Below are 25,583 nucleotides of genomic sequence, written 5' to 3'. Positions count from 1 at the left end.
GGCACCAGGGCCCTGAGGTCCTGTGAGTCACGGGTCCTGTGCTCACAGAGCTGGCAGACTAACAGGGGAACGCATACAAGTACATGATCAGGACACTATATGGTGATACCAAGACTCCGATCAACAGACACGTGGGGTCAGCACAGAAGGTCACCTAACTCGGACTCTGCAGCTAGGGAAGGCTTCTAGGAATATGTTTAAGCTCAGGCCTGCAGGCTGAATGGTGAGGTCGGCGAGAAAGAACAGGCTTCTACGCAGACGGGGGCATCATATGCAAAACCGGGGGTTTGCTCATAGTTTCTTCAAGGAATTTGGAGCAATTCAAAGGAGGAATCAACCTTAAAAACGTCAGTGGGTGGAGATGGGCAAGGGGGGGGGGAATGGGGGACATCTGTAATAGTATCAATAACAACAAAAAATTTCAAAAGCCCCTCCACCCCACAAAAAAGGCAATTCAACATGGCAAAAGTAGCAACTGTGTGTATGTGCGCACGCGAGTGCATGCTGGGAAAAAGAGACAAGGCTAGAAGCACACGAGGAAGCCTGATGATGAAGGGCCTTTTAGTATTTAAGAGGTTTGGACTTTATCCAAAAGATGTGACGCTCCACCGAATGCCTTTAAGCACAGGAATGACATGACTATATATATAAATATATTTTAGAAAAGCCCTTCTGAAGATTTCTAAATACCGGTGTAAAGTGGTCTCTAGGATATAAGTGAAACACAAAAGGTACTCAACGCAATGCTACCTTTCATCTGAGAGAAGGAATATGAATATATTTGCATACAAATGTATTTGTCTTTCAAAAGTGCAGCAGCAAAAAAAAGGATAATCCAAGAGCTAATTAAAATGGTTACAGAGAGGATGAGAGGTGACGGGGACAGGAAAGGAAGCTAAACTTCTCTTCATGTGCCTTGTACTATACTTTTGGGTTTAGAACCATATGAAGACTACATAATTATAAGAAAGAACTCACCCAAAATGTGGAAAACACTGGGTAAAAAAATTGTTGGGTGGGGTGACTAGATCGAGAAGGTGAAGGCATTAGCTAAAGAACATATACGAATACCCCATGGACACAGACAGTAGTTTGGTGAAGGCCAAGGGAGGAAAAGGCAGGGGTGGGTGGAGGTGGGCAAAGGGGGGAGGGGTGGACACCTGCAATGATGTCAACATTAAAATTTTTCCACAAAAAAAAAAATAAATTAAAAACAATTGTTGGGGAACCAGATATTCACAAGATGCCAAAAAATCACCCTAAAGTTGTCTAACTATGTACAAAGGTAAAAGTGTATGTTTAGTGTTGAGAGATCTAGCCATACCTTAACTGAGGACCAAAGTTAGCATGAATATGGGGCATCCTGACAGTACGTGCCTCCTGGCATAACGCAATCCAAAGGGCAAAGCATCACCAATGAACTGTTCTTGCCAAAAAATTACTTAACCCAAATCTATCAAGCCTCCAGAAGAGATCAAACTCCCAACTCACAGGAAGAACAAGTTAAGCAACAATGAAAACAAACTGACATATCTATAACGTACCCCTAACATATCCATTCTTTGAGACAACACATAGAAGAAAAAAAAAGGCAACACACAGACTCTTCAAAAGATCAGTTATGAAAAAAGGTGAGGGGAATATTCCACATTAATGGAAATTAAAGAGACAGAAGAACCAAAAGCAACATATGATTGGATCATAGTTTGGTAGGGTTTTTTTTAAGCTTTTATAAAAGATACTTTAAAAATATTATTTTATTGACTTTTTACAGAGAGGAAGGGAGAGGGATAGAGAGTTAGAAACATCGATGAGAGAGAAACATCGATCAGCTGCCTCCTGCACACCTCCCACTGGGGATGTGCCCGTAACCAAGGTACATGCCCTTGACTGGAATCGTACCTGGGACCCTTCAGTCCGCAGGCTGACGCTCTATCCACTGAGCCAAACCGGTTTCGGCTATAGAAGATGCTTTTGAAACACCTAGGGAAATCTGAATATGGTCAGGATATGAAATATGAAATCACTATTACTCTTCTTAGGTGTAATATGGAATTGTGATTATGGAGGAGAATCCCTTGTTCTCAGGATGCTGAACCATTTAGAGTTGAAATCTGCAGCTTCCTTCAAACAGTTCAGAAAAAAAAAAAACAACACAGAAAAAGTGTGTAGTGTAGAGGGAAGGAAATCGAGCTGAGAGAGAAAGCACACTGAAAAATATTCATTGGTGAATTTAAGGTGAAGGGCATATGGATGATCACTATACTATCCTTTCAGTTATTCTATAGGTTTGAACATTTTCAAAATTAAAGTTGGGAAAAATTAATCACAATGCAAAAAAAAAAGCAATCCCTTAAAAACTAAAAACTGAACAAAAATACTTGACTATATATTAAGTTGTTTAAACACAGAGAATTCTTTCAAATTACTTTAAAACAGAAACACATGTCCAATGAGCTATTAGCTTAACAACAAAAAAGAACCTCAAGGAAATCTTAGACAGCATTCAAAAATTAAATTGTTGCTAATAGTATCTTATTGTGATTTCCAAACTATTACAGAATAGGATAAATATGTTACTATGTTAATGTACTAGTAGCTAGGAACCAAGATTTTTAGCAAGAGTAACTGGAGACTCAAACATAAAATCAATCATGTTGAACTGTGAGAATTACGATTTAAATTGGAAGTATGAATATAAACTCATGATACATGTTCCTTCAAAAGAAAAATACATTTTGTAGCTCAGTCTACCAAAAAGTTCTAGAAGCACCAAGCAACCCAGCAGTTAAAAGCACTCCAGTGTCCAGACAGTACTCACTAAATAACAGCATTTTCCGACTAAAAGAAGTCAAGAGCTTTTCAGAGAAATGGCCAATTCAGGACATGGGGTAGGAAATGTAGAGGATGAGTCTGGAAATACCAAGAAGCAAGGAAGATATCAAAGACTACAAGAGCTGTGTCAAAATGATTCAGAAGCCAACATGAATGAGTTCCCACTGGCCAAAGATGCGACAACTTGATCAGTAAGAATAACCACCACCACAGAGTACAACATTATCAAATGTGTTTAAACCTCAAAGTTCATAATGATAAGAAAACAATTTAGTGGACGTATCTTGAGAATGCCACAGAAAGAACTCATTAGCTTATAAATGGTAATAAAGGGAAAGAACCAAGCATATATATCCTGCCTTTCCTACACAAACTATACCTCAGGGTAACCAAACAATTGATGAGAGAAAAATCTCTTTACAATATTCTAGCTAATAAAGAAGAAACTGTGACCTCCTGGTTCATAGGCCACCGCTCAAGCACTGGGCACAAGAGGGAGACAACCAATTAAAGTGTCTCTCTCACATGGATGTTTCTCTCTCTCTGTCTCCCTCCCCACTCCCATCCACTCTCTAAAAATCAATGAAAAAAATTTTAATCCACTCCCTCAGGTGGATTAAAAAAAATGGATAGGGCTAACAATGTCTGAACCCAGTGATCAAGATTGTTTTTCTTTTTTCAAACATACACAAAAATGCAGAGAATATAATGAACCCCCATGTACCTATGACCCAGCTTCAATTATCAACTCAGAGCAAATACTCTGCCATCTATACCTAATTCCTTTCTATGTTCAATTATTTTAAAACAAATCTCAGACAGCATTTCATCCAAAAATACTTCCACTTGATCTCGAGAGCAGGGTTTCTGAATCTCAACACTGCTGACATTTTGGACCAGATGCAGTTTCTGTGGGGGCTGTCCTATGTACTGTAGGATGTTTCACAGCATCCCAAGATGCCAGTAGTAACCTCCGCCCCAGTTGTGACAAGTGGGTGTGAGGAATATCTCCAGACATTAACATATGTCCCTAGGGATGCAAAATCCACCCCACCTCCATTTTGAACCAGTTATAAAAGACAGGACGGTTAAAAATAAAACCCAAGGGGGGTCAATTGGGGGAAAAGGAGACATATGTAAAACTTTAGACAATAAAAAATAAATAAATAAATAAATAACACCCGATACCATTAACTCGCCTAAAAATGTTAGCAGCAATTCCTGAGCATCATAAATTATCTGGTCAGTGTTCAAATCATCCTGATTGTTTTATAAAAAAATTTTTACAGCCCTGGCTGGTACTGTTCAGTAGTTAGAGTGTTGTCCCTAGCACCAAAGGGTCTCAGGTTCTATTCCTGGTCAAGGGTGCATACATGGGTTGTAGGTTCAATCCCCAGCCCTGAGGGTGTGTATGCAGGAGGCATCTAATTGATGTGTGTCTCTCACATCAATGTTTCTCGCTCTCCCTTTCCCCCTCCTTCCCTCCCTCCTTTCCACTCTCTAAAAATATCCTCAGATGAGGATTAACAAAAAACAAAAACAAACCAAAAAAATTTTACAGGTTTTTAAAGCAAGTTCCAAGTAAGGTGCACACATTGCAACTGGCTGACATGTCTCTTAATTCTCATTTAATCTATAAATTCCCCTTTCTCTCTTTTCTTTGCAATGGACTTAAGGGAGAGCCGCATATTCCAATGGGTTGATTTGTCTCCTATCGTCTATAAAAGTTCCCCCTTTGTATTTATTTTCTTTCTTCATATATATATATGTGTGTGTGTGTGTGTGTGTATAATATGAGAACAGGTCTTCTGTCCTTTACTTTCCAGTATGGATTTGGCTGAATGCATCCCTGAGCTTTTATTTAACATGTTTCTCTGGCACCCATGTTTCTTATAATTGGTGGTTATAAAAGCTTGATCAGATCCTTGAGTTTTTGGCAAGAATATTTTATAAGAATGTTGAACAACGATCAATCTTATCATGACAAAGATGGGACTGACATTCAGTGTTCACTGATGCGACACAAAAGGAAGTTTACAAGCACAGAGTACCACCTATGATGTATTCTTGTCAAAAATAAAAAATGAACCTGAATCCAGTCAAACCCTAGACTTAACTTCCGGTTTACAGAATTACAGGGGATGGAACAACATGTTAAATAACATGATGGGACACACTCAGCCAAATTTGGAATGTAGAAAATTGTGCAGGTCCAATGACCCAGTTTCTTCCATAAATAGGAAGAGAAAAATGTTATAGACTAGAAGAAACCAATTCTAACATATGGACCTCACTTGAATCCTGATTTAAACACACAAACTGTGCAAAAGAAAGAAGATATTTATGGGATGTTCATGGAAATCTAAACATTTACTAAGTATTAGATGATATTAAAGAGTTGTGGTTACGTTTTTTAAAGAGTCCTTCCATGAATGGAATATCTGGCATTTGATTTAAATAAATTAGGCCAACAGGGAGATGGAAGGGTATAAAAAACAAGATTGACCATATGTTGCTAATTGCTAAAGCTGAGTGATAGGTACCTGGGGGTTCATTATAGCATTCTCTATATATTTGAGAACTTCATAATAAAAAATTTTTTAAAAATCAATTCCCCCTGCTATAATGATGAATTGGAAAGCATCAGAAGCTATTTAGGAGGCTCCTGTACTCCATGTGAGAGGTGAGCGTGGCCTGAACTAGTAGGAACAGGAAAAAAGAGAATTTAAAGCTATTTAGGAGATAGAATGGAATAGGGCTTGGTAATTCACTGAATAGGCCAAGTGAGAGAGGGAATCTAGCATGAGGCTCCAGATTTCTGGTTTGAACCTGTGGCCAGCTCTAAGAAGGGGTAGATTTGGGGAGGAGGGCTGGCATCTGAGATAACTGTGGGACCTAGCATAGAGATGGTAGCTGAAAGAAAGATCCAGGATGAGAAAAAGCCAAATGAGAAGAGCGACTGGGACAGAGGGCTGAGGAACCTCCGAGCTCTGTCTGTTCAGGAGCCTGTTCTTTGTGTGTGTATGGAAGTTTTCAAATATATAGAGAATGCTATAATGAACCCCAGGTACCTATACACGGAAGGGGAAGATGAGCAATAGGCAGGGATGGGCGCAACTTGAGGTCGGGGAGGAAGATATGCCGGTTTATCTGTGCATATAGGGGGAGACCCTGGATCATAACTTGACCCTCCCTCTCTTGCCAGCTTGTCCTTCTTTCTGGCCCTGGTCTACAGAGGGTCCCCAGATGAGCTGACCCACTCTCTGGACAGTGGGAAAATGCTCCCCAACCCCCAAGGCTGATCCTCACCTTCAGATCCTCACACAGGTCGCCGTAGTCAATTTCGATGAGGGCCTCTCGTGCATAGATACTGGAAGTTCGCTGAGAACCACTCACGGAATCCTCCCCCTGGGAGCTACCCTGCAAAGGCAACACAGAGTGGAATGGAGCAGACTGGCCAGGAGAGGGCCCCTCTAGAAGGGGCTGGGCCTTCTTGGCAGCCTTCAATGACTGAGAAAGCACCTTGTGGCAGGACAGCAGCTTTGAAGGCAGAAAGATCTGAGTTCAAAATTGGGCTCTATTGCCTGCCTAAGGGTTTGATCTGCTTTCACAGATCCACTGGGCTTTTGTTCAAATCACTGTGGGATCTGAGCTCTCTCATCTCTAACATGGGGCAATGCCTGCCTGGCAGAGATGTGGTTTAGATTAGATGTAATTATGTCATACTAGAGGCCCAGTGCATGATTAAATCATGCACGTGTAGGGTCCCCTAGGCCTAACCTGCCATCCAGGCCATATCCACTGCCCCACAAAGCCTAGCACACTCCGCGGACACTGCTAGCAGCCTGCTCCCTGCTTTTGATGGCAGGGGGTCTGCTGGTGCCGGAGCGGACACACAGCTCCCCGCTTTCGATCGCAGGGGAACTAGGTGTCTGTCCACTGGTGCACCAGGCCTTTCAAAAGCCTCCTGGTGACGCGAGCTCAGTGTCCCGCCGGCCCAATCGGCCACCCCGACCACCCTGAGTCCCGCCCCCCCTCCCCGCGCCTCCTGGCCAATCATGGGCATAGCGAAGGTACAGTCAATTTGCATATTTGTCTATTATTAGGTAGGATGATAACTTGAGCAGTGGTGCATTTCTGGTGTTCACAATATTTTGCTGAATTAAAGTGAAATGCTATTTTGGAAGAGGGGATGGAGGAGGACATGTGGGACTGAGATACCTGTCCAAGTAGAAGACAAGACCTACGCAAACCTCCTCAGTTAACATTCCCACACCTTGCTACCAATCCTCACTTCCAGTGGATAAAATGACATGGCCCTTTTATCAGCTAGTGGCCCTCCCTTTCCTATAACTAAGCTTTGTCACCTCTGCATTGCTGATGTCCCTTACCCAACCCTCTCCTGGCCAACCACCCTCACTGCAGCTAAGCGATCATCTCTCAGGTCCTCCATCTTCTATCTTCCTTTCCTCTTACCTAATGTCCCTCAATTGCTGCTCCTACCAATATCCATCACCTACTGGAGCTAACAGCTCAATTCCCAAGGTTAATGATTTAATGTTCTCCTGGCTTACCTCCCTCACCACCTACGGACATACAGCTCTACCCCCAATGCAACTTCCCTGTCACACCAGGCCACTACCTTTCACCTCGCCTGTCTCCACAGCCTCCCCCTGCCATCCCTCCTTATGTCCCACCATCCTTCTCTCTCTCTCTCTCCTGTCCTCCCCGGCCACTTTCACACTTTCATCTCATCCCTGGTTAATGTTGCTCACAGCCCACTCCCAACACGAACCCTGAGACTCACCTCTTCCTGACTAATATCATCCATGGTGCCCTTGGACAGTGGTAACTTGATGTCCTGCATCTTGCAGGCCTGTAGCAGGTTGTGGCGGTCACTGCGCTTCTGTTCAAGCTTGGTCTCGATGGCTGTCACCTCCTTTTGTAAATGGGTCATTTCCCTAAGAAGATCCAGGGACACAGGTGAGACCCAAAACCAGCAGGTTGCCTGCCATACCTACTTGCCCCAACCCCAGGCCTGAACCCACTCACTTGTTGGCGCCCCCCAGTTTCTTACGAATCTCCTCCATCTCGTGATTCTTGTCATTCACCTCTGACTTCTTGGCCAGGTGCTGATTCTTCAGATCTTGCAGCTGGGCCATGGTCTCATCTATGATCTTCATGTGTCTTTGTTCCTCCTGGTCCCAGCAAGGGGAACAGGACAAGAGGTGAAGGCTTTCCTTCTCTCTCCTAGGATTTTCTCCCTCTGTCCCCACCCTTTTCACAGTTTGTTGGAGCCTCTCTTCAATGAGCTCTGCTTTCACAAACCTCTCTCACCCCTCAAGCTTCTTTTATCTTATTCTAAATGATCTGGTTGCCCATTTTACCAGTTGCCTACTGTGCAGAAGTTCAAAATACAGAAAAAGTATTTAGCGGGGATGACAAAAATCACTCAAACTCCCACCAGCTAGAGATAAACAATCAATATTTTAGCCGATTTCCTCCCAGCATTACTTATAGGACAGATCCACAAAGTAATTAACTGTAATTAAAACTCGATATTTTGACTTGTTATTCTGGAGCATCTTTTCCACATCAAAACTACTGTTGTGAACTATAGAATAACATCAATGTGTTTTTTTAAACCCACACAAACAATATGGTGGATTTTTTTCTATTGATTGACTTGAATACTTCAGTACATACATGAATGCTGAAGTATTCAAGTCAATCAATACCTGCAGATTTGGAAGATACACACTCCATGGAGTTAGCCCCGGGAAGAATAAAGGGACTGGGAATGAGTGGTCAGTCACAGGGGACTATAGTCTGATTGTTTATAAGGGGAGTGTTTTGTTTTCGTTTTGATCTTAAAGTCACATAAAGAGGACATATTGACAGCTTACTCTCAAATGGCTCATAAAAAGAATATGCACAGCCCAGACAGCATGGCTCAGTGGTTGAGCGTCAACCTATGAACCAGGAGGTCACGGTTCGATTCCCGGTCAGGGCACATGCCCAGGTTTCGGGCTCTATCCCCAGTATGGGGCATGCAGGAGGCAGCCAATCCCTGATTCTCTCTCATCATTGATATATCCATCTCCCTCTCCCTCTCCCTTCCTCTCTAAAATCAATTTTAAAAATATTTTAAAAAATAGAATATGCATCCACTGAGAGTCTGGAAAAGCAAATATGGCAACATGTTAATGACTAATGAATCTTGGTGATGGGTACATGGGAGTTCTTTTCATGCTCTCCTTCCTTACCTTCTTGAGCTTTTCTATCTCATTTTCATCCTTTTTCACCGTTTGCTCCCACATGTGTACTTTATCCTGGTCCTCCTTCAGTTGGTTCTTTTCAAAGTCCAACTGGATGCCCAAGCGAGTCTTCTGATTCTCAAACTCCAAACTGTGGGGAGAAAGGAGAACTAGGCCCAGGACGTAGGGACCCAGGGTTACTGCTAAATTGCAGTCACCACCCAGCTCATCCACCCACATCCACATAAAACTGTTCCCTAAAGTTGGAGGACTAAGTTCCTCAGCCAAGCCTTGTGGAAATGGCACAAGCCAGGGGAAACTGCGCCAAAATCCAGTAGTCTCCCTTTACACACCGGAGGACTCCAGACCCTCCACCCACAACTTCCTAGATGGAAGCACAAAAAGGCCCACCTCAACCCACCAGCTATAATTCCTATTTATTAAGCTTCTGTGTACTTTACATACATTACCTCTAATCCTCTAATCAACAGCTTCACAACCAGGCATTATTATCCTCATTTTACAAATAAGGAGATTTGGGCCAGGAGGTAAAAGACCTTGCCCAAGGCCGCAGAGCTAGTAAATGGCAAATGTGAGATTGAAACCCAGGGCTAGCACCAAACCCAGGCTCCTTCTCCTATGGCATTGGTGCAGTCCAGTGTGGTGGGATAAGAGGATTGGTATCCCAACTCTGCCATTTACTGGTAGTGTACTCTCGGGCAAGTTAGTTATCCTCTCCATGCCTCTGTTTCCTCATCTGTAAAATGGAAATAATAGTACTTACCTCGGAGTTACTGGGAGTTAATATGTATAATGTCCTTAGAACCATACCTGGCACCCAGTTAAGTACTCAGTAAACTGTAGTTATCATCACTGCCAGGTATTCATCTCATATTGACTCGTTCCAACTACTGCCCATACATGCGCACCCCCACCCCAAGATTCCAGAACTTCTAAGGGGTAGTAGAGCTTGGGTAGCAAAAAAACCATGGCGAAAATACTAGATTCCTGCTATTGCCCTCCTCGCCATTTCTTCAGAACTCAAAGAATATGTAACCAGCATACAGATACTTCCAGCAGCCCCACACCCCCAATGTGGTGTCATAGATGCTGCCAGATGTCATGCTGGCAGTTTAAACCTATTAGTCACTATAATCCAAATGAAATGTAATTGACTCTATAATTTTGAGCTATGCAATTTTAAGTCCAATCTCCTAAGCATGACTCATAAAGCCCTCTGTGATCTGGCCCCCGCTGACCTCTCCACCATCCCCGCCTTCCACCTGACCCCGTTTCTATGCTGCAGACATTCAGAACTCTTTAGTTTCCAGAACAAGGCATGGTCTCTCACACCTCTGAGCATGCTGTTCTCACTGCCTGGGACTTTGCTGCCCGGCTGGCTAAATCCTACTCACTCTACAGGTCTCCATTTCATCATTCCTTGTTCTGTAAAACCTTTCCTGAAGGCTGTGAGCAGGTTCTTAGTTTCTATTACACTTTGTTGGATTCCTCCCTTTATAGCTGTTGAGCTAATCACATCCCACAGTTCCTAACACATTTATGATTGCTGTCTGTGCAAGACCCTTCGTCTCCTCTGGTTCACTCCGATTTTCACGCCCCTTATCTTCTTTACAGTGAGCACTCCAAAGCGACAGACTTACATATATACACAAACATATGTACACAGCCTTAAAATGCATACCCTTATAAAATGTCATTTTTTCAATTTACACAAATGCATGGTGCTATACATTTATACAGGGCAATGCCCATAAATCCAGTTCTTGCTTTAACCTTTTGCACTCGGATGTCGAGTGTGACTCGACACGGTTAGCATTAGAATAAAGGAATCGAGAAAAAAGAGAGTGCAAAGGGTTAAACTGCCATACAGTAATCAGGAGTCTGTAGACTCATCACATTAAACTTATACTTTCCCCAGTGATGGCTGTCTACATTGCACCAACATCCTACTACCAAATTATGACAAGATAAACCACGTTGAATGTGTCCCTTTGTGACCCTGTGGCAAGACTCTCTGTGATCCATACCCAGGTGTGGCTTTGCTAAAGTCCCAGAACTTCCGGAGACGTATTTCCACTGAATACCTCTAGATTGTTTTAATTTACATTTCTCTGATTAGGAATGAGACTGAACATCACTTTGTAATCAGCCATTCAAGCTTCTCTTTTCATGACATGCTAACTACATCCTCTGTCCAGTTTTCTATTGGGTCTCTTGTTTGGATTTTTCCTCTTGTTGATTTGAAGTTCCTTGACCATTTCCTCTGTATTTTGTTTCTACCTAAGGTACAGTATTGGTCATACTAATCTGAAGTTGCTGATCTACTTGTCTCCCCTACTACTCCATAACTCAACTCGCTGAGGGCAGCGACCGTTTCTAACTCAATTCTATATCCCTTGAGCTTGGCTTGGGGGTAGAAGAGCAATGAATATTTCCTGTATGGGTGTGGGCTACGTGAACTGCCGATCGAGGCCCAGGGGCCCGATGAACTCCTTTAGGGAGACTGTGTCATGTTCATCTGCCTCATCCCCATCTCCCAACCCCCTCCAATACCTAGCACAGGACAACTTGGCACAACATAGGTACTCAAGAAAGGTCTGCTGAACAAATGAATAAACTGAAGTGGGGAGAAGAGAGAAACTGTTGTTTTATTCTTACTATTCTTCTAACCTAGAACTTTGTTACTCCTCACCTGCATTGCCTATCAGGATAATGACAATAATAAAAGCTAACATTTGCCCAGCCAGTGTGGCTCAGTGGTTGAGCGTATACCTATGTATGAACCAGGGGGTCAGTTCGATTCCTGGTCAGGGCACATGCTGGGTTGCAGACTCGATCCCCAGTAGGGGGAGTGCAAGCAGCAGCCAATCAATGATTCTCTCATCATTGATGTTGCTCTCTTTCTCTTGCTCTCCCTTCCTCTCTGAAATCAATAAAAATATATCTAAAAAAAACAACAACAACACTTCAGGATTATTTTTAAAAAGCTAATATTTATTGCTCTTAGTAGGTGCTATTATGCTACATGCTTTGTAAGGATTATTTCACCTGATCCGTCCAACAATGCCATGCATGACACAGGTATCATTATCCCATTTTATAGATAAGGAACCGGGGGCTGAGAGAGATCAAGTCACTGTCCAACACGAGTTGTGGAGCTGGGATTTTTAAAAAATATATTTTATTGATTTTTTTACAGAGAGGAAGGGAGAGGGATAGAGAGCTAGAAACATCGATAAGAGAGAAACACCGATCAGCTGCCTCCTGCACACTTCCCACTGGGTATGTGCCCACAACCAAGACACATGCCCTTGACCGGAATCGAACCCGGGACCCTTGAGTCCACAGGCCAATGCTCCATCCACTGAGCCAAACCGGTCAGGGCTGGAGCTGGGATTTTTCAACCCAGGTAAACCACATTTCAAGTTGGCACTCTTAACCACTGGACTGTGCGACATCACCTCCCTAATGTCCCTGTTCTCTAAGGCTGACCTATAATAAACGCCCATCTCTCTAAGAGCTGCTCCCAGCCTTATGACAGCATCTGCCTTTCCGGGATGTCAGGCTGGGGTCTCAGAGGCACTGCAGTCACTACACTTACCGCTTCTTGGCGATCTCATTCTGCCTCTTCACCTTCTCTTCCTCAAACTCCCGAATGTTACGCACACCAATCTCCCGACAAAATTCTTCAAACACCTCATCCTCTACCTGACAGAAGCGAAGGAGGGCAAAGGCGCTTTGGGTCAGAGTGCTGCTTCCAGGCCCAGCCCTGCCCCGATGCACATGCTGGCCTGGCTCCTCCACCAACCTGGTTCATCTTCTCCTTCAAGTCTTTCATTTCCCTCTCTCGGCTCTGGATGATCCTCTTGATATCATTGATGCGAGGCCCAAAGTTGGCTAGCTCACTCTCCAGCTTGGACTTTTCCTGCAGGAAATGGGGTTGAGAGGGTAAAAAGAGACCAGGCTCCTTAGAGGAAGGAGCCGCCCGAGCTCCCTGGCCATGGACACAAAGGGCTAGCTAGCTCTTCACACGCTGAGAGAACGTGACTTTAGCACCAGTCAAAGCTCCAGCGTCTCTCGAACTAACACAGAGCTTCAGAAGTTTTAGAAAACTCACACTTTTTAATTTTAGAAAAAGGCAAAACTACACACACACACACACACACACACACACACACACACACACACACACACACATTACATAACCCTTCCAGGGAGGTCTGGGGAAGCATGTCATGATCAAACACATTAGCATCTAGAAGAGTACCCCACACAGGGACTGAAATGCCTATAGCTCACTTTCAATTCACTTTTAGAAGAAGCTCATATATTGCTTAAATGAATGAATTCTGCTAATAATAGCCCCTAATGTTTACTGAGCACTTACTGGGTGCAAAGAATCAGTCTAAGCACTTTACATGTACTAACTCATTCAACCTTCACAATGACCCTAATAAAGCAAGGAGTATCCTAACTACCATTTTACAGCTATCGATAAAAACGAACTTACACTGATAGGTTAAGTAACTCGCATAATGTTACACAGAGCCAAGATTTGAACCCCTGGCTGTCTGACTCGGCGCTATGCTTGGTTCCCTGGAGCAGCCTGGGAGAGAGGGGAGCGGGACAAGTTCCCTACCCCCCGAGAAATGGGAAGATGGCCTTTAGAAAACAGGGCTGGGGCCAGACCCCACCTGCAGATTCAGGGCTAGGTGGCGTGTCTTGGTCTGTTCCAGGTCGCTCTGTGAGTACTTGAGCCGCATCTGCAGCCCGTGGGCCTGAGACTGCACCTGGCGCAGCTCTGCCTCTTTCCGCTTGGCCTTCATCTGCTCCTGAAGTGGACGAGAAAGAAGGGCGAGGTGGTAAGAAGGCGGCCGGCCTGAGCTTAGGACCCCCACTTCCAGGGACCGCATCGCCAGCGGCTTACTTTCAGCTCCTCTGTCAACCTCTCCTTCTTCTCTTTCAACTTGTCTACTGCTTTCTCATCCCAGCGCCGCGCCTTGGCCTTCAGGTCACTGGCCCCACCAGAGATCACTCCTGACTTCTGGAACAGGGTCCCATCCAGAGCCACTGTCTACACACAGAAGGGAGAGCAGAGAAGGAGAAGCTGAACAGACGAATCTCCAATACGAAGGCAGCCTGTCCAGCTCCAATCTGGGCAAGGGAATCCGTACCTTGTGGCGCTGGTGGCCTCCGAAGGCAATGCGGCGGGCGTCCTCCACATTGTCACAGACAAGGGCATTGCCACAAGCGTACTGCAGGGCCTTTTTGATGTGGGGTGGCTCGTAGCGAATGACATCAATCACCAGCTTGGCCCCCTTCAGCTCCCGGAGTTTCTCGTCGGTAGGTTTCACCTGTAGGAAGAAGCTCAGTAGGTGGCAGAACATGGGGGTCTAGGAGGAGGGTCCTTCACACACTGTCTTGATACCAGCCTCACCTCCAGGTAGTCAAGAGGCAAGAAGGTCTCTGGCTCCCCACGCTGCTCCTTGATGTACTGAATACAGTCCCGGCCTGTCTTCTCAGAGTCCACAATTATGGCATCCATGTTCTTGCCCAAAACCTTGGTTACGGCAATCTGGTACTTCTTTTGTGTGGGCTGGCAGAGGTCAATGAGGCGGCCGTACTGAGCAAGTCACAAAAGAAAAATAAAGCCTGAGAATTTGGGGAGCTGGCTCAGAAACCCCAATTGCCAGCGTGGGTAGATCAGAGTCTGTATCGGGAACACAGCCCCCAGGCTGTGAAGAAAAAGCCTACTCTGGCCCCAAAGCAACAAGGACTTCAGGCAGTCATACCTGAATCCAAAATCATCCTTGCTAAACCTCACTTTAACCATTTCGCACACTGCTGCCACCCCAGACACCATACCAGATACCCTACATACATTATCTCCAATTCTCACACGCACCCAGCAAAAGAAACCTCTTTTCCCAGCTCATCTGCCCCCATTCTCCCCAAACCAACCATGGTTCCCTAAGAATTCTCAGATGAAGGGAAAGATCTTTAAGGGCAGGGCCTGAACCTAATTCGACCATATAAACTCCCCAGCAGTGTCTAGAGGAGAGATCAGGAAATATTTATCGAACCCAATTAAGCTGAACCCAGGGATGGGATTACAGATCCGAAAAAGCCAGGCAAATGAGCGGGTTGGTTCCTAGCAAGGGAACTCATATTGAAGCCTGCACGGGGCTCCTTCCTGGGAGACTAATTTCTGCCCCATGGCCTCTCCCCCTTCCAAGGGTCTCTCTGTTCTCCCTGCCTCCCACAAAGGAGTGGACACAGCAAGACGAAACCTTCAGGAAGATGCAACTGGTGTGATAAAAAGAACACGAGGTTAAGAATCAGAACAAGTTGGTGTGAACTGCAGTTCTTTCACTCATAAGCTGTGCTCTTGGGCAGGTCAATTTAACCTATCAGTTCCCCCAGCTGTAAAAAATGAAATTAACAGGGCTGCTGGGAAAATGATCTGACTGAGTGTGAAAGTAAGTGCTCAGGAAATGAGTTTTTTCTCCCCAGTCTTACCACAGAGCCTGGATATAGACGTTTGATGCTTTCCATAATCTCTGCCTTGCGCTGTTGGCGGCTGCTCTCCTGGCGGTCGATGCGGGCATCCCCCAGCTGCTCCATCACCTGGTTCAGCTCCTTATTGATCTCATCAATACGCCGCTTGGCCATCTCCACCTCCTCTGTCAGCTCCCCCTCTAGCTTCTTCTGCTCCTCTAGAGACTGCCTAGAAAATAAGGGGATACAGGGATTACCCGGGCTGGTCAGGAAATACTTCGGGCTCAGAGGGCCTCTGGCGGGCGGGGGGTCTCTGCCTGGGGAGGATTGGGATAGGAAGGGTTCACAATAACAGGCCCAGAAGTAGGAGGGAAGGCTGTAGAGCCACATACTTGCTAGTCGTGATGTACTCCTCCAGTTTCTCAATCCGCTTCTGATTCTCTTCAATCTCCCGCAGCTTTTGCTTGATCTTGGCCTGGAAGAGAGACCAATACACTCCATCACAAGGGGCTGAGCAAGGTAACTCCAAGACCATGGGGCCTGGGCTTACAGCCCCTATGTGCCTGCTTATCCAAGAGCCCAACAGTCCAGGACAATGTCATTATTGCAGGAGGCCTACTAAAAAGCAGACACACAACTGGTGTGGCTCGGTTGAGAGTTGTCCCATGCACCAAGAGGTCACTGGTTCGATTCTCGGGCAGTGCACATGGACAGGTTGCAAGCTCGATCCCCAGTAGGAACCGTGCGGGAGACAGCCCATCAATGTTTCTCTCTCATGGGTGTTTCTATCTCTCTATCCCTTTTCCTTCTTCTCTCTGAAGTTAATAAAAACATTTCTCTAAAAAAGCAGATACACAGACAGGGCTCGGTGTGGCTCTGCTAACTGACGAGGCCTCCCAGGGCCTGATGAGACCCTCTCAGTGTTCTACCCAGCCTGGGCTCTCTTCACCACTCAGGGAGGCTCAAGCCAACGCCAGGTAAAGCTTTCTGGGCCTTTCTGCACCTCTGTTTTGTCATCTGTGAAATGTAGGTAACCACCACTTCAGAAATAATGTAATTAAGTGCTTAATATAGGGTAGCTATTAATATTGACGCCTACCGCCAAAAGAAGTGCTTAGCAGAATACCTGGAGTGCTGAGTTCTTGGGGTAGTATAACCATTTTTCTTTTCTTTTTTAATTTTTATTTATTGATTTTAGAGAGAGAAAGTGAGAAACATTGTTTTGTTGTTCCAATCATTTATGCATTCATTGGTTGATTTTAAAAACTTTTATTTATTTAATATATTTTTATTGATTTCAGAGAGGAAGGGAGAGAGAGAAAGAAACATCGATGATGAGAATCATTGATTGGCTGCCTCCTGCACGCCCCTACTGGGAATCGAGCCCACAACTCGGGCGTGTGTCTTTGACCGTAATCGAACCCGGATCAGTCCACAGGTTAACATTCTATCCACTGAGGAAAACCGTCTAGGGCCATTGGTTGATTCTGACAGGGGATTGAACCCACAACCTTGGCGTATCCAGACAATGGTCTAACCAACAAGCAAGGGCCATGACACTATTCTATTCTTGTTATTATTCCACTATCATTGTTATTAGGAAGACAGTAAGTGAAGTATACTTGATAAGAGTGTGGGCTTTAGAGCTAGACTGGCCAGGTTCATATCCTGGTTCTGCCACTTAATAATGAAGGGACCGTAGGCAAATTGCCTCACCTCTGTGATATAGTTTCCTCATTTGGAAAAGCAGAAATTAAATGAGTGAATACACGTATAGTGCCCAACACACAGTTAAGTGCTTGCTCGATGTTAGCTGTTGTCGGTACAATTAAGATTATCATTACTTCCTTTTCTCTGGACCATCATCCCCAATCCTGTAACATGCCCACCTCTGTCTCTACTTTCTTCCGCTCTTCCAGATCCAGCCGGTCCTGGTCAGCTTTCTGGTCTCGATTGAACTTCTCCAGCTCCTGGGCCAGAGTAGCTGCTCTCTTGCTGGCTTCTTCTTTCAACCGGTGGTATTTCTTCACCTGTGTTAGAGACAGGGAAGGAGGACACAGATGACGGGTCAGTCCATGTCAGCCCAGCAATCTCCCCATCCTCCCCCCCAAGCCCTCCCAGACCCTACCTGATTCTCCTCCAGGGTCAAGTCTCTGCCCTGACTCTGACTCTCCTCTTCCATCCGTTCCTCAAACTCCTGCCGGGCTTTTTCCACCGAGAGCATCTCCTTTTCCAGCTCGTCCATGTCACCTTTACGCTTCTTGTAATGCTTCTGAGCATTCTGTAGGGACTTCTTGGCTGCTTCCAGCTTCTTGATTTTGTGGGAGGTATTCTCCTTGGCTTTGATGTATTGAGGCCGCTTCTGGTTCAATTCGGAATCCTTTTCCCTTTTGCCAGAGGGGAGGGGGAAAACAAGTCAGCACTGTTGGAGAAGCGAGGGTTCCTAGGTTTTTTACCCAAAGAAAGGGATGCCTGAGCCCCCCCCTCCCCCCCACACACACAGCCAGCCCCAGGGAACTGTCTACGAATAAGGACCTGATGCCCCACAGACCCTCAAAAAAGGGGCTGATTATTCCCTGGCATTCCAGGCCCTCCATAAGGTTAAAGCTGCCACCCTGGCCTCCGCCAGCCAGGCCAGAACCCTCATAACAACTCTGAGAACATCCTGTGTTAGTCAGCCCCCATCTGAACTAGCCTTTTAAAATTCCTGTCCCTGCCCTAGCCAGTTTGGCTCAGTGTGCAGAGCGTCGGCCTGCTACTGAAGGGTCCCGGGTTCAATTCCAGGCAAGGGCATGCACCTCGGTTGCAGGCCCCTCCCCAGCCCGGGCCCTGGTCAGGGCACATGCAGGAGGCAACCAATCGATGTGTCTCTCTCACATTGATATTTCTCTCCTTCCCTCTCCCTTCCACTCTCTCTAAAAATCAATGGGAAAATGGCCTCGGGTGAGGATTAAAAAATGAAATAAAATTCCTGTGCCTTGAACTCCTGGCTCGTTTTCCTCTAGGAAGGCATTCCCCACCACTCCAGTGCCTGGGATTCTCATCGTTTCCTCGCACTTGGCAAGTCATCACCCTTTCAAGTTCTCCCTCTTCTGAGCACCTATCTACCCAGAGCCTCAGTATTTAAATACTCTATTTGTCTAAAATGCAAGTCAAGCCCTAGCCGGTTCAGATCAGTGGACAGAGCGTCAGCCTGCGGACTGAAGGGTCCCAGGTTCGATTCCGGTCAAGGGTACGTGCCCGGATTTCGGGCTTAACCTCATTGTGGGGTAGGTATGTAGGAGGCAGTCGATCAATGATCTCTCTTTGATGTTTCTACCTCTCTCTCCCTTCCTCTCTGAAATCAGTAAAAATATATATTTTTTAAAAAATAAAAATAAAATGCAAGTCAAGGGGAAAATAAAGAAACTAGTATGGCCGCGGAACTCCAGGCTGAGAGGAAGCCTAGGAAACAGGACAGCCTCTTGGTTTCCCATGAATTGCACGCCCCCGCCTGTCTCTTACTTGATCTCCTTCTCGATCTGCTGCTGCTCGCGCATCATTTTGCCCAGCTCCTTCTTCTTCTCCTTCAGCTCATCCTCCACCTTGTCCATCCGCTTCTTGTCCTTCTCGATCTCCTTGTTCTTAGAGGCCAGCTCCTTATTGAGCTTCTCGATCTCCACTTCGTTGTGATACAGTTTAAAGAGCTGCAGCTGGACCTGCGCTCGCACCACCTCGTCCTTCAGGCGCTGGTAGCGGTCGGCCTGTGCAAATAGGGGTACGGAGTCAGGGGGGCCGTCAGTAAGGCGCTGGCTCCCCGTCCTCTCTCAGGGCCCAGAGGCAGCCTAGCCACCTACCTCTTCTTTCTCTTGTTTGGCCTCCTTGCGTTCAGCTGCGATGTTTTTCTTGCGGTGGTAATTGAATTGCGTGTCCTCTTCAGCTTTTACCATTTCCTTCTTTCGCTTGTCATACTCTTGGGCCAGCTCTCCAGAGCGACTGATCTCTTCAAATAGCGCTGTCCTCTCTTTGGGGTTCTTCATGGCAATAGATTCCACGGCACCCTAGTAAAAGTCAAAACACTCTCCCCACTTAGACCCTAGCCAGCCAGCTCCTCCGACCTACTCCCACTCAATCTTTCAGAAGGCCACTGAACCCCCTCTCCACACTGGGTGCCGCATTTCACACTGGGCTCTGAGGACACATTCCTGGCCTTTGGAAGTGCACGGAAAGCAGAAGCAAAGCCAACACCATGTATTATAGGCAGCCACAGCAGCAGCACAGAAAAGGACTAAATGAGGCCTGGGGATAGGAGACTGGGACGAGTGTCTGCCTGGAAAGGTTTCCCAAAGCTGGCACCTAAGCTGAGTTTGGAAGGTGCGGAAGAACTAACCAAGAAAGTGGGAGAGGCGAGGTTATTCCACGCAGAGAAAAATTAACGTGCAAAGGCCTCCAGTCCAAAGAAAGCAGGTGAATTTGGGGAACGGTAAATGGTTTCACTAGGCTGGAGTGCAGGGTTGGAGGGAAGAGCATCGGCAGATGAGGCCAGTGAGGCAGCCAGGAACCAAAGGATGGTATGGTGTTTCCTGAAGGACAGGAGTTTGGATTTCATGCTGAGGCAGCGGTTCTCAAACTTCAGCGTGTGCAATCATAGCCCGGAGGGCTTGGTAAGACACGCATTACCGCCCCACCGTCTCTGAGTCTGTAGGCCTAGGACGGAGCCTGAAAATGTGCATTTCTCATATGTCGCCAGTGATGCCGATCTGGAGACTACAAGGGCCAGACTGGAGTGAGGAAGCTGCTCTATTAGTTCAGGGCAGAGAGGAAGCCGGAGATGAAAGCAGGCCCAAGGGTTGGCAAACAGCAGAAAGCCAATAATTGTTAAAAAAAGCCCACCTGGAAGACGAGGAAGTTACGAGCTTTGATGAGAATGCCCAACTTCTCTAATTCCTCACTGTACTCGTGTAGCTGGACCACTTTGTTGTTGATCTTGTACTCAGAGGAACCCCCTACAAGACAAGTTGGCCAAGGGTCAGGTTTTCCTCCCCAGCCAACTAGCCTAGCCATGTTCCAGGACCCAAGGAGAGGCCCTGGCCAACCTCACTCACCAACAATAACACGGGCAAAGGTGCGGTCCTCAGCACCCTCCTCGGAGTAGACCATGCTGACAAAGGCCCGGTTGGCCGCTGGCTTGCCCACAGGAGCTCCGTGGATCAGATCCCTCAGGGTCTTCACTCGCAGGTTGCTGGTTTTCTCGCCCAATACAAAGCTGATGGCATCCATGAGATTTGACTTACCTAAGGGTGGAGGGGACAACAAAGAGGAGAGGAAGTCAGCAAGAAGGGGAGAGGAAAGGGAATTAAGGAGATATTGAGAGGAACAGGAACATTCCCTAAGCACTCACTTCTCAGACTCAGGAGGAGAAAATATTGCTCATAAAGACTGAGCCCAACCAAAGCTCGGGGTCAAAGGCTTAGAAAAATGGTCCCTCTGCAGTTGTTACTTATAGCAGCCAAAAACTAGAACCCCACCTAAGGAAAAGGTATATTTACAGAATAGATTGTTCTACAACCTTTAAATGTGTTTTGTTTTGTGTTTTAACTGACTTTAGAGAGAGGAAGGGAGAGGAAGAGAGGAAAAAACAAGTGTGAAAGAGAAATATCGATTGACTGCCTCCTGCATGCCCGCTACTGGGGACTGAGCCTGCAACCCAGGTATGTGCCCTGACCAGGAATCGAACCCACAACCCTTTGGTGCATGGGATGACGCCTCAACCAGTGCTCCAACCAACTGAGCCACACCGGCCAGGGCTGTTCTACAACCTTTAATAACATGGGAAAATGCCCACAATAGGAAAAACAAGCAAGATACAAAACTCAATATATGCCCTAGCCGGTTTGGCTCAGTGGCAAGAGCATCAGCCTATGGACTGAAAGTCGAGAGTTCAATTCCCAGTCAGAGCACATACCCAGGTTGTGGGCTTGATCCCTGGTCAGGGCAAGATGTTTCTCCCTCTCTCCCCCTTCCTCTTTCTCTAAAATCAATAAAAACATATCCTTGAGTGGGGATTTTTTTTAAAAAGCCTACATAATAAAGAGGTAATATGCAAATGGTCGTTATATTGTGACATATAACAACCAGCGGAGAGCTACAGAAGGGCGGGGCAGCGGGTGGAGAGCTACAGGAGGGCGGGGAGGCCAGCTGAGACATGCAGCAGTAAGCTGCTGGTGAGAAGGGCTACTAGTTATAAAATAAAAATAAAAGTGGTTACAATAGTAAATTTGTGTGTGTGTGTGTGTTTTGCCACAATATTTTTAAAGGCATATTCTATTGTGATACAATATGAAGGCCACAGCAACTAGGAAGTATCTTTCCAAAAACATTTCACCTGAATTTAAACAAGTCTTTAGACCTCCCTTCAGGTTAACAGGAAATACAGCAGTTAGAGGAACATGGCAAACGACACCATGAGGAAACCTTAAGGCAAACAGAATGTGGGATGTTCTACAAGACAACTGGCCTGAGATTTTTCAGAGTCAATGTCAAAAAAGAAAGGTTAGGAGAACCATTCCAGAACACTGGAGATTCCCGAGACATAAGCAAAGGCAGTACATGAACTCTGATTGGATTTTGTCCCCCCTCCCAAAAGACATTTTTGGGAGCAATTAGGGAAGCCTGAATATGAACTGGATGATTGATGACATGAGGAAATTAACTTTCTTAGGTGTGATAATGGTATATTGGTAACACAGGAGAATGGTTTTAGGAGATGAATGCTGAATCCCTTAGAGGTGAATGTCATTAAGTCTACAATTGACTTGCAAATGATTAAGCAAAACATATATGTCTGAAAATTTTCATAATAAAAACTTGGGGAGAGGGAAAGGCACAAGAAAAACACACATGAAAATGTAAACAGTCTAACAGTAGTCACTTCGGGAAAGGAAAGTAGGTAACAGGTCAGGGGAGAAATGGAATTTTTATTTTTATTGTATATCCCCTGGGATTTTTAAAAATTTTATACCATGTGCATTTATTAGCTTTCAGGTAAATATGCTTGTTAACATTAAGAGTGGTTATCTCTTCAGTAGAGAAGTCACAGTTTTTATTTTCTTCAGTTTAGACTCAGAAAAAAATATTTTTAAAAATTTAGACTGGGGTTAGAGGGGAGGGAACAGTTTAATCTCTGTAAATTATATCTCAAGGTTCTCCCCAAACATGTTACGTGACTGAACTGAGGATCTGACTTCTAACACATATCTACAATCCAGCTATAAAAATGGTAGCCCCGGTCCTTCCATGGAGGCAGTTTGAGACAGAGATTAAGAGCTTAGGTTCTAGGCAGGTATGGCTCAGTAGGCTGGGCACTGTCCCATGCACCAAGAGGTCACTGGTTCCATTCCTTGTCAAGGGCACATGCCAGAGTTGCAGGCTTGATCCCCAGTAGGGGGTGTGTAGGAGGCAGCCAATTGATGTTACACTCTCACAAGGATGTTTTTCTCTCCCTCTCCCTTTCTCTCTCTAAAAATCAATAAACTATTTTTTTAATGTTTTGGGGGATGGGTGTGGGGTGGAGGGGGTCAATGGGGGAAAAGGGGAGACATCTGTAATACTTTCAACAATAAAGGAAGGTGGGGGGGATGGGAAGAGACTAACCAAAGAACTTATATGCATATATGCATAACCCATGGACACAATAGTGTGGTGAAGGCCTGGGGCGGGTTGGGGGGAATGGGAGGGGCAGGGGCAGGCTAAAAGGGGTCAATGCGGGGGAAAGAAGGGGGCATCTGTTAATACTTTCAGCAATAAAGATAGCCAAGAATCGTATTTGGTTCAACATTCAACAATGAAGTTGTTAACAAGTTTTAAAATCTATATAAAGAGCTTCAAAATAAAAAAACAACAACAATAAAGATAAATTAAAAAAGAAAAAAAAAAAAGCTTGGGTTCTAGTCCAATAGATCAGGTTGTATTTAGTTTCACTATTTCTTAGCTGACCTCACCAGGAAAATGTGAGAAACCATGATGCGTGGGCAAAGCATCTACAATGCCTGGCATACAGCCCCCCACTGGAGTGGCAGGCGCACAGGCTGGGACAAGCATAGGTTCTAGTCCTGGCTCTGGGAATCGGTGTGCAAGTGATGGCAACTTAGTGCCTCAAGCCTCTTCATATACAAAACAGATAATGGGATCTCCCTCTTAGGGTCACTGTGAGAATTTCAATGTAAAAGGGCCCAATAAATCAAGTATTCAACACACAGTAGGCGCTCAATAAATGGCAAGTCCTATTCTAACAAGCAGGACTAGCACCCGGTGCAGACCAGGAGTCAGCCTATTAGACACCCATTTCTAACCTTAGGGCTTCTCCCATGCTCTCCCCAGACCTTAAGAACGTCTCACAAAGGCTGCCCTATTCACAATCATTCAATATTATAAACATTTTTATAACATGCATTATGAGCTGGACAGTGACAAAACGTTTTAAGAAATGTCTTCTTTGGGACACTCCTAGACCAGTAACGAAGATACAAAAACATACCGTGAATGCAAGATAGGCGAAAATAAACATTAATGTGTCCCAAGTGCCTACTGTGTGCCAGAGGAGAAGAGCAATTCACTGAGGGGAATCAAGGAATGCCTCATGGAGGTGGGCATTGAAGAATGGGGGTAAGAGGGGAGGTCAGGCCCAGGACCTTTTCAGAACAGCTGGGTATACAAATCTGCCTACCCATGTGGAGGGGACCAAATGACAAGAGGTGCATCTTGCCTCGTTCCAAATTCTAAGAAACTGGAGTGGCACCCCAAGCATTAACCCTCTAAGCCAGTGGTTCTCAAGAGGTTGGGGGGCGGGGGGATTTTGCAACCCCCAGGGGGGCTTTTAGCAATGTCCTGAGAAGGAGACACTCTTTGTTGTCGCACCTGGGGGGGCGGGGGTGCTACGGGTCATCTAGAGGGTAGAAGCCAAGGATGCCACAAAAACATCCTACAATGCACAGGACCAAACGCCACAGCAAAGGATGACCTCGCTGGAAATGTCAACAGTGCAGCTGTTGAGAAACCCGGCTCTCCACTGAGAGCCAAACAGGCAACACTCCAAGGGAGGCCCACAGTTAGAGCTACTTCAGTGAAGGCTGGGGAATGATTTAGCTAGAGCAAGAACTCGGGGGTGGAGGAGCTCAGCAGGATTCCGAACAATCGCTTGAGAGGGTAGATGGGTGAAACCCACCGCGTATCATTTAGAGAGGGAGGGCTAACATATGAAATAGAGGTCTGGCCTGACCACCCTTTCTCCCCCCCCCCCCCCCCGCCGCCCCGTTTTATTGAAATAAAACACGTTGTTAAGTTTCCGGTGTGCAACATAATGATTCCATATTTGTACACATTGCAAGATGCCCCCCCCCCCCAGTAAGTTTCGCTGACACCCGTCACCTCGCATAATTACAATTTTTTTGTGGCGCCGAGAACGTTTAAGATCTCCTCTCGTAGCAACTTTTAAGTACACAATGCAGTATTGTTGCTAACTACAGACGCCGCCCAGGTCACCCGATAACATCTACCGGTCTCATTTCCGGCACAGCGCTTATCGCAGCTGCCAAGAGATTCTATTTTCTCTTTCTTTCTTCCGAAAATTTCCTGCGAGCATGGCTTAATCTAGTCCGCGCTATTTCCGCAGACCCCGAATAACTCCTTATGAAACAGTAAGCATTCGGTTCATTTGGGGAGCGAACAGGTTCGGGCTTTGCAGCGGTTTCAGTGCTAGCACAGGGGCGAGACCGAGGCACAGCCACCTCGGAGATGGAGAGGGCGGCCGGAGATGGGAGGGTGGAGACCCCAAGCACTCTGGAGGCGCAAGCGCTGGGTCTCAAATTCAAAATTGCCCGCCACCGAAGGAGAGTACAAAAAAAAAGGGGGGCGAAATCGGAGCGTACCAATGTGAGGCGGGACGGGTTAAATGTACCGTTTGGGACCGGAGGCCACGGGAGGGCTACTAGCGGT

General features: G+C 45.9%; 1 protein-coding gene across 1 annotated transcript in view; it reads right to left on the bottom strand.

Moving 5' to 3' along the window:
• Positions 1 to 25,583, bottom strand: part of SMC1A (structural maintenance of chromosomes 1A) — a 32,387-nt gene that overhangs the window by 6,299 nt on the left and 505 nt on the right. Inside the window, exons 2-19 of the mRNA XM_008158306.3 lie at positions 20,696 to 20,884; positions 20,484 to 20,596; positions 19,448 to 19,651; positions 19,116 to 19,354; positions 17,740 to 17,998; positions 17,501 to 17,641; positions 16,004 to 16,086; positions 15,633 to 15,840; positions 14,551 to 14,736; positions 14,288 to 14,467; positions 14,041 to 14,187; positions 13,808 to 13,945; positions 12,922 to 13,038; positions 12,715 to 12,821; positions 9,102 to 9,243; positions 7,888 to 8,033; positions 7,643 to 7,796; positions 6,145 to 6,255 (exon numbers count right to left, since the gene is read on the bottom strand). Of these exons, the coding sequence (XP_008156528.1) occupies positions 6,145 to 6,255; positions 7,643 to 7,796; positions 7,888 to 8,033; positions 9,102 to 9,243; positions 12,715 to 12,821; positions 12,922 to 13,038; positions 13,808 to 13,945; positions 14,041 to 14,187; positions 14,288 to 14,467; positions 14,551 to 14,736; positions 15,633 to 15,840; positions 16,004 to 16,086; positions 17,501 to 17,641; positions 17,740 to 17,998; positions 19,116 to 19,354; positions 19,448 to 19,651; positions 20,484 to 20,596; positions 20,696 to 20,884 (2,864 nt within the window). The remainder of the gene's footprint in view (positions 1 to 6,144; positions 6,256 to 7,642; positions 7,797 to 7,887; positions 8,034 to 9,101; positions 9,244 to 12,714; positions 12,822 to 12,921; positions 13,039 to 13,807; positions 13,946 to 14,040; positions 14,188 to 14,287; positions 14,468 to 14,550; positions 14,737 to 15,632; positions 15,841 to 16,003; positions 16,087 to 17,500; positions 17,642 to 17,739; positions 17,999 to 19,115; positions 19,355 to 19,447; positions 19,652 to 20,483; positions 20,597 to 20,695; positions 20,885 to 25,583) is intronic.

This window comes from Eptesicus fuscus, chromosome 1 (genome assembly GCF_027574615.1).
Source record: "Eptesicus fuscus isolate TK198812 chromosome 1, DD_ASM_mEF_20220401, whole genome shotgun sequence".
Classification (NCBI taxonomy): Eukaryota; Metazoa; Chordata; class Mammalia; order Chiroptera; family Vespertilionidae; genus Eptesicus; species Eptesicus fuscus.
The sequence above is the reverse complement of the archived record's forward strand: the minus strand, read 5'-3'. Positions and strand labels throughout refer to the sequence as shown.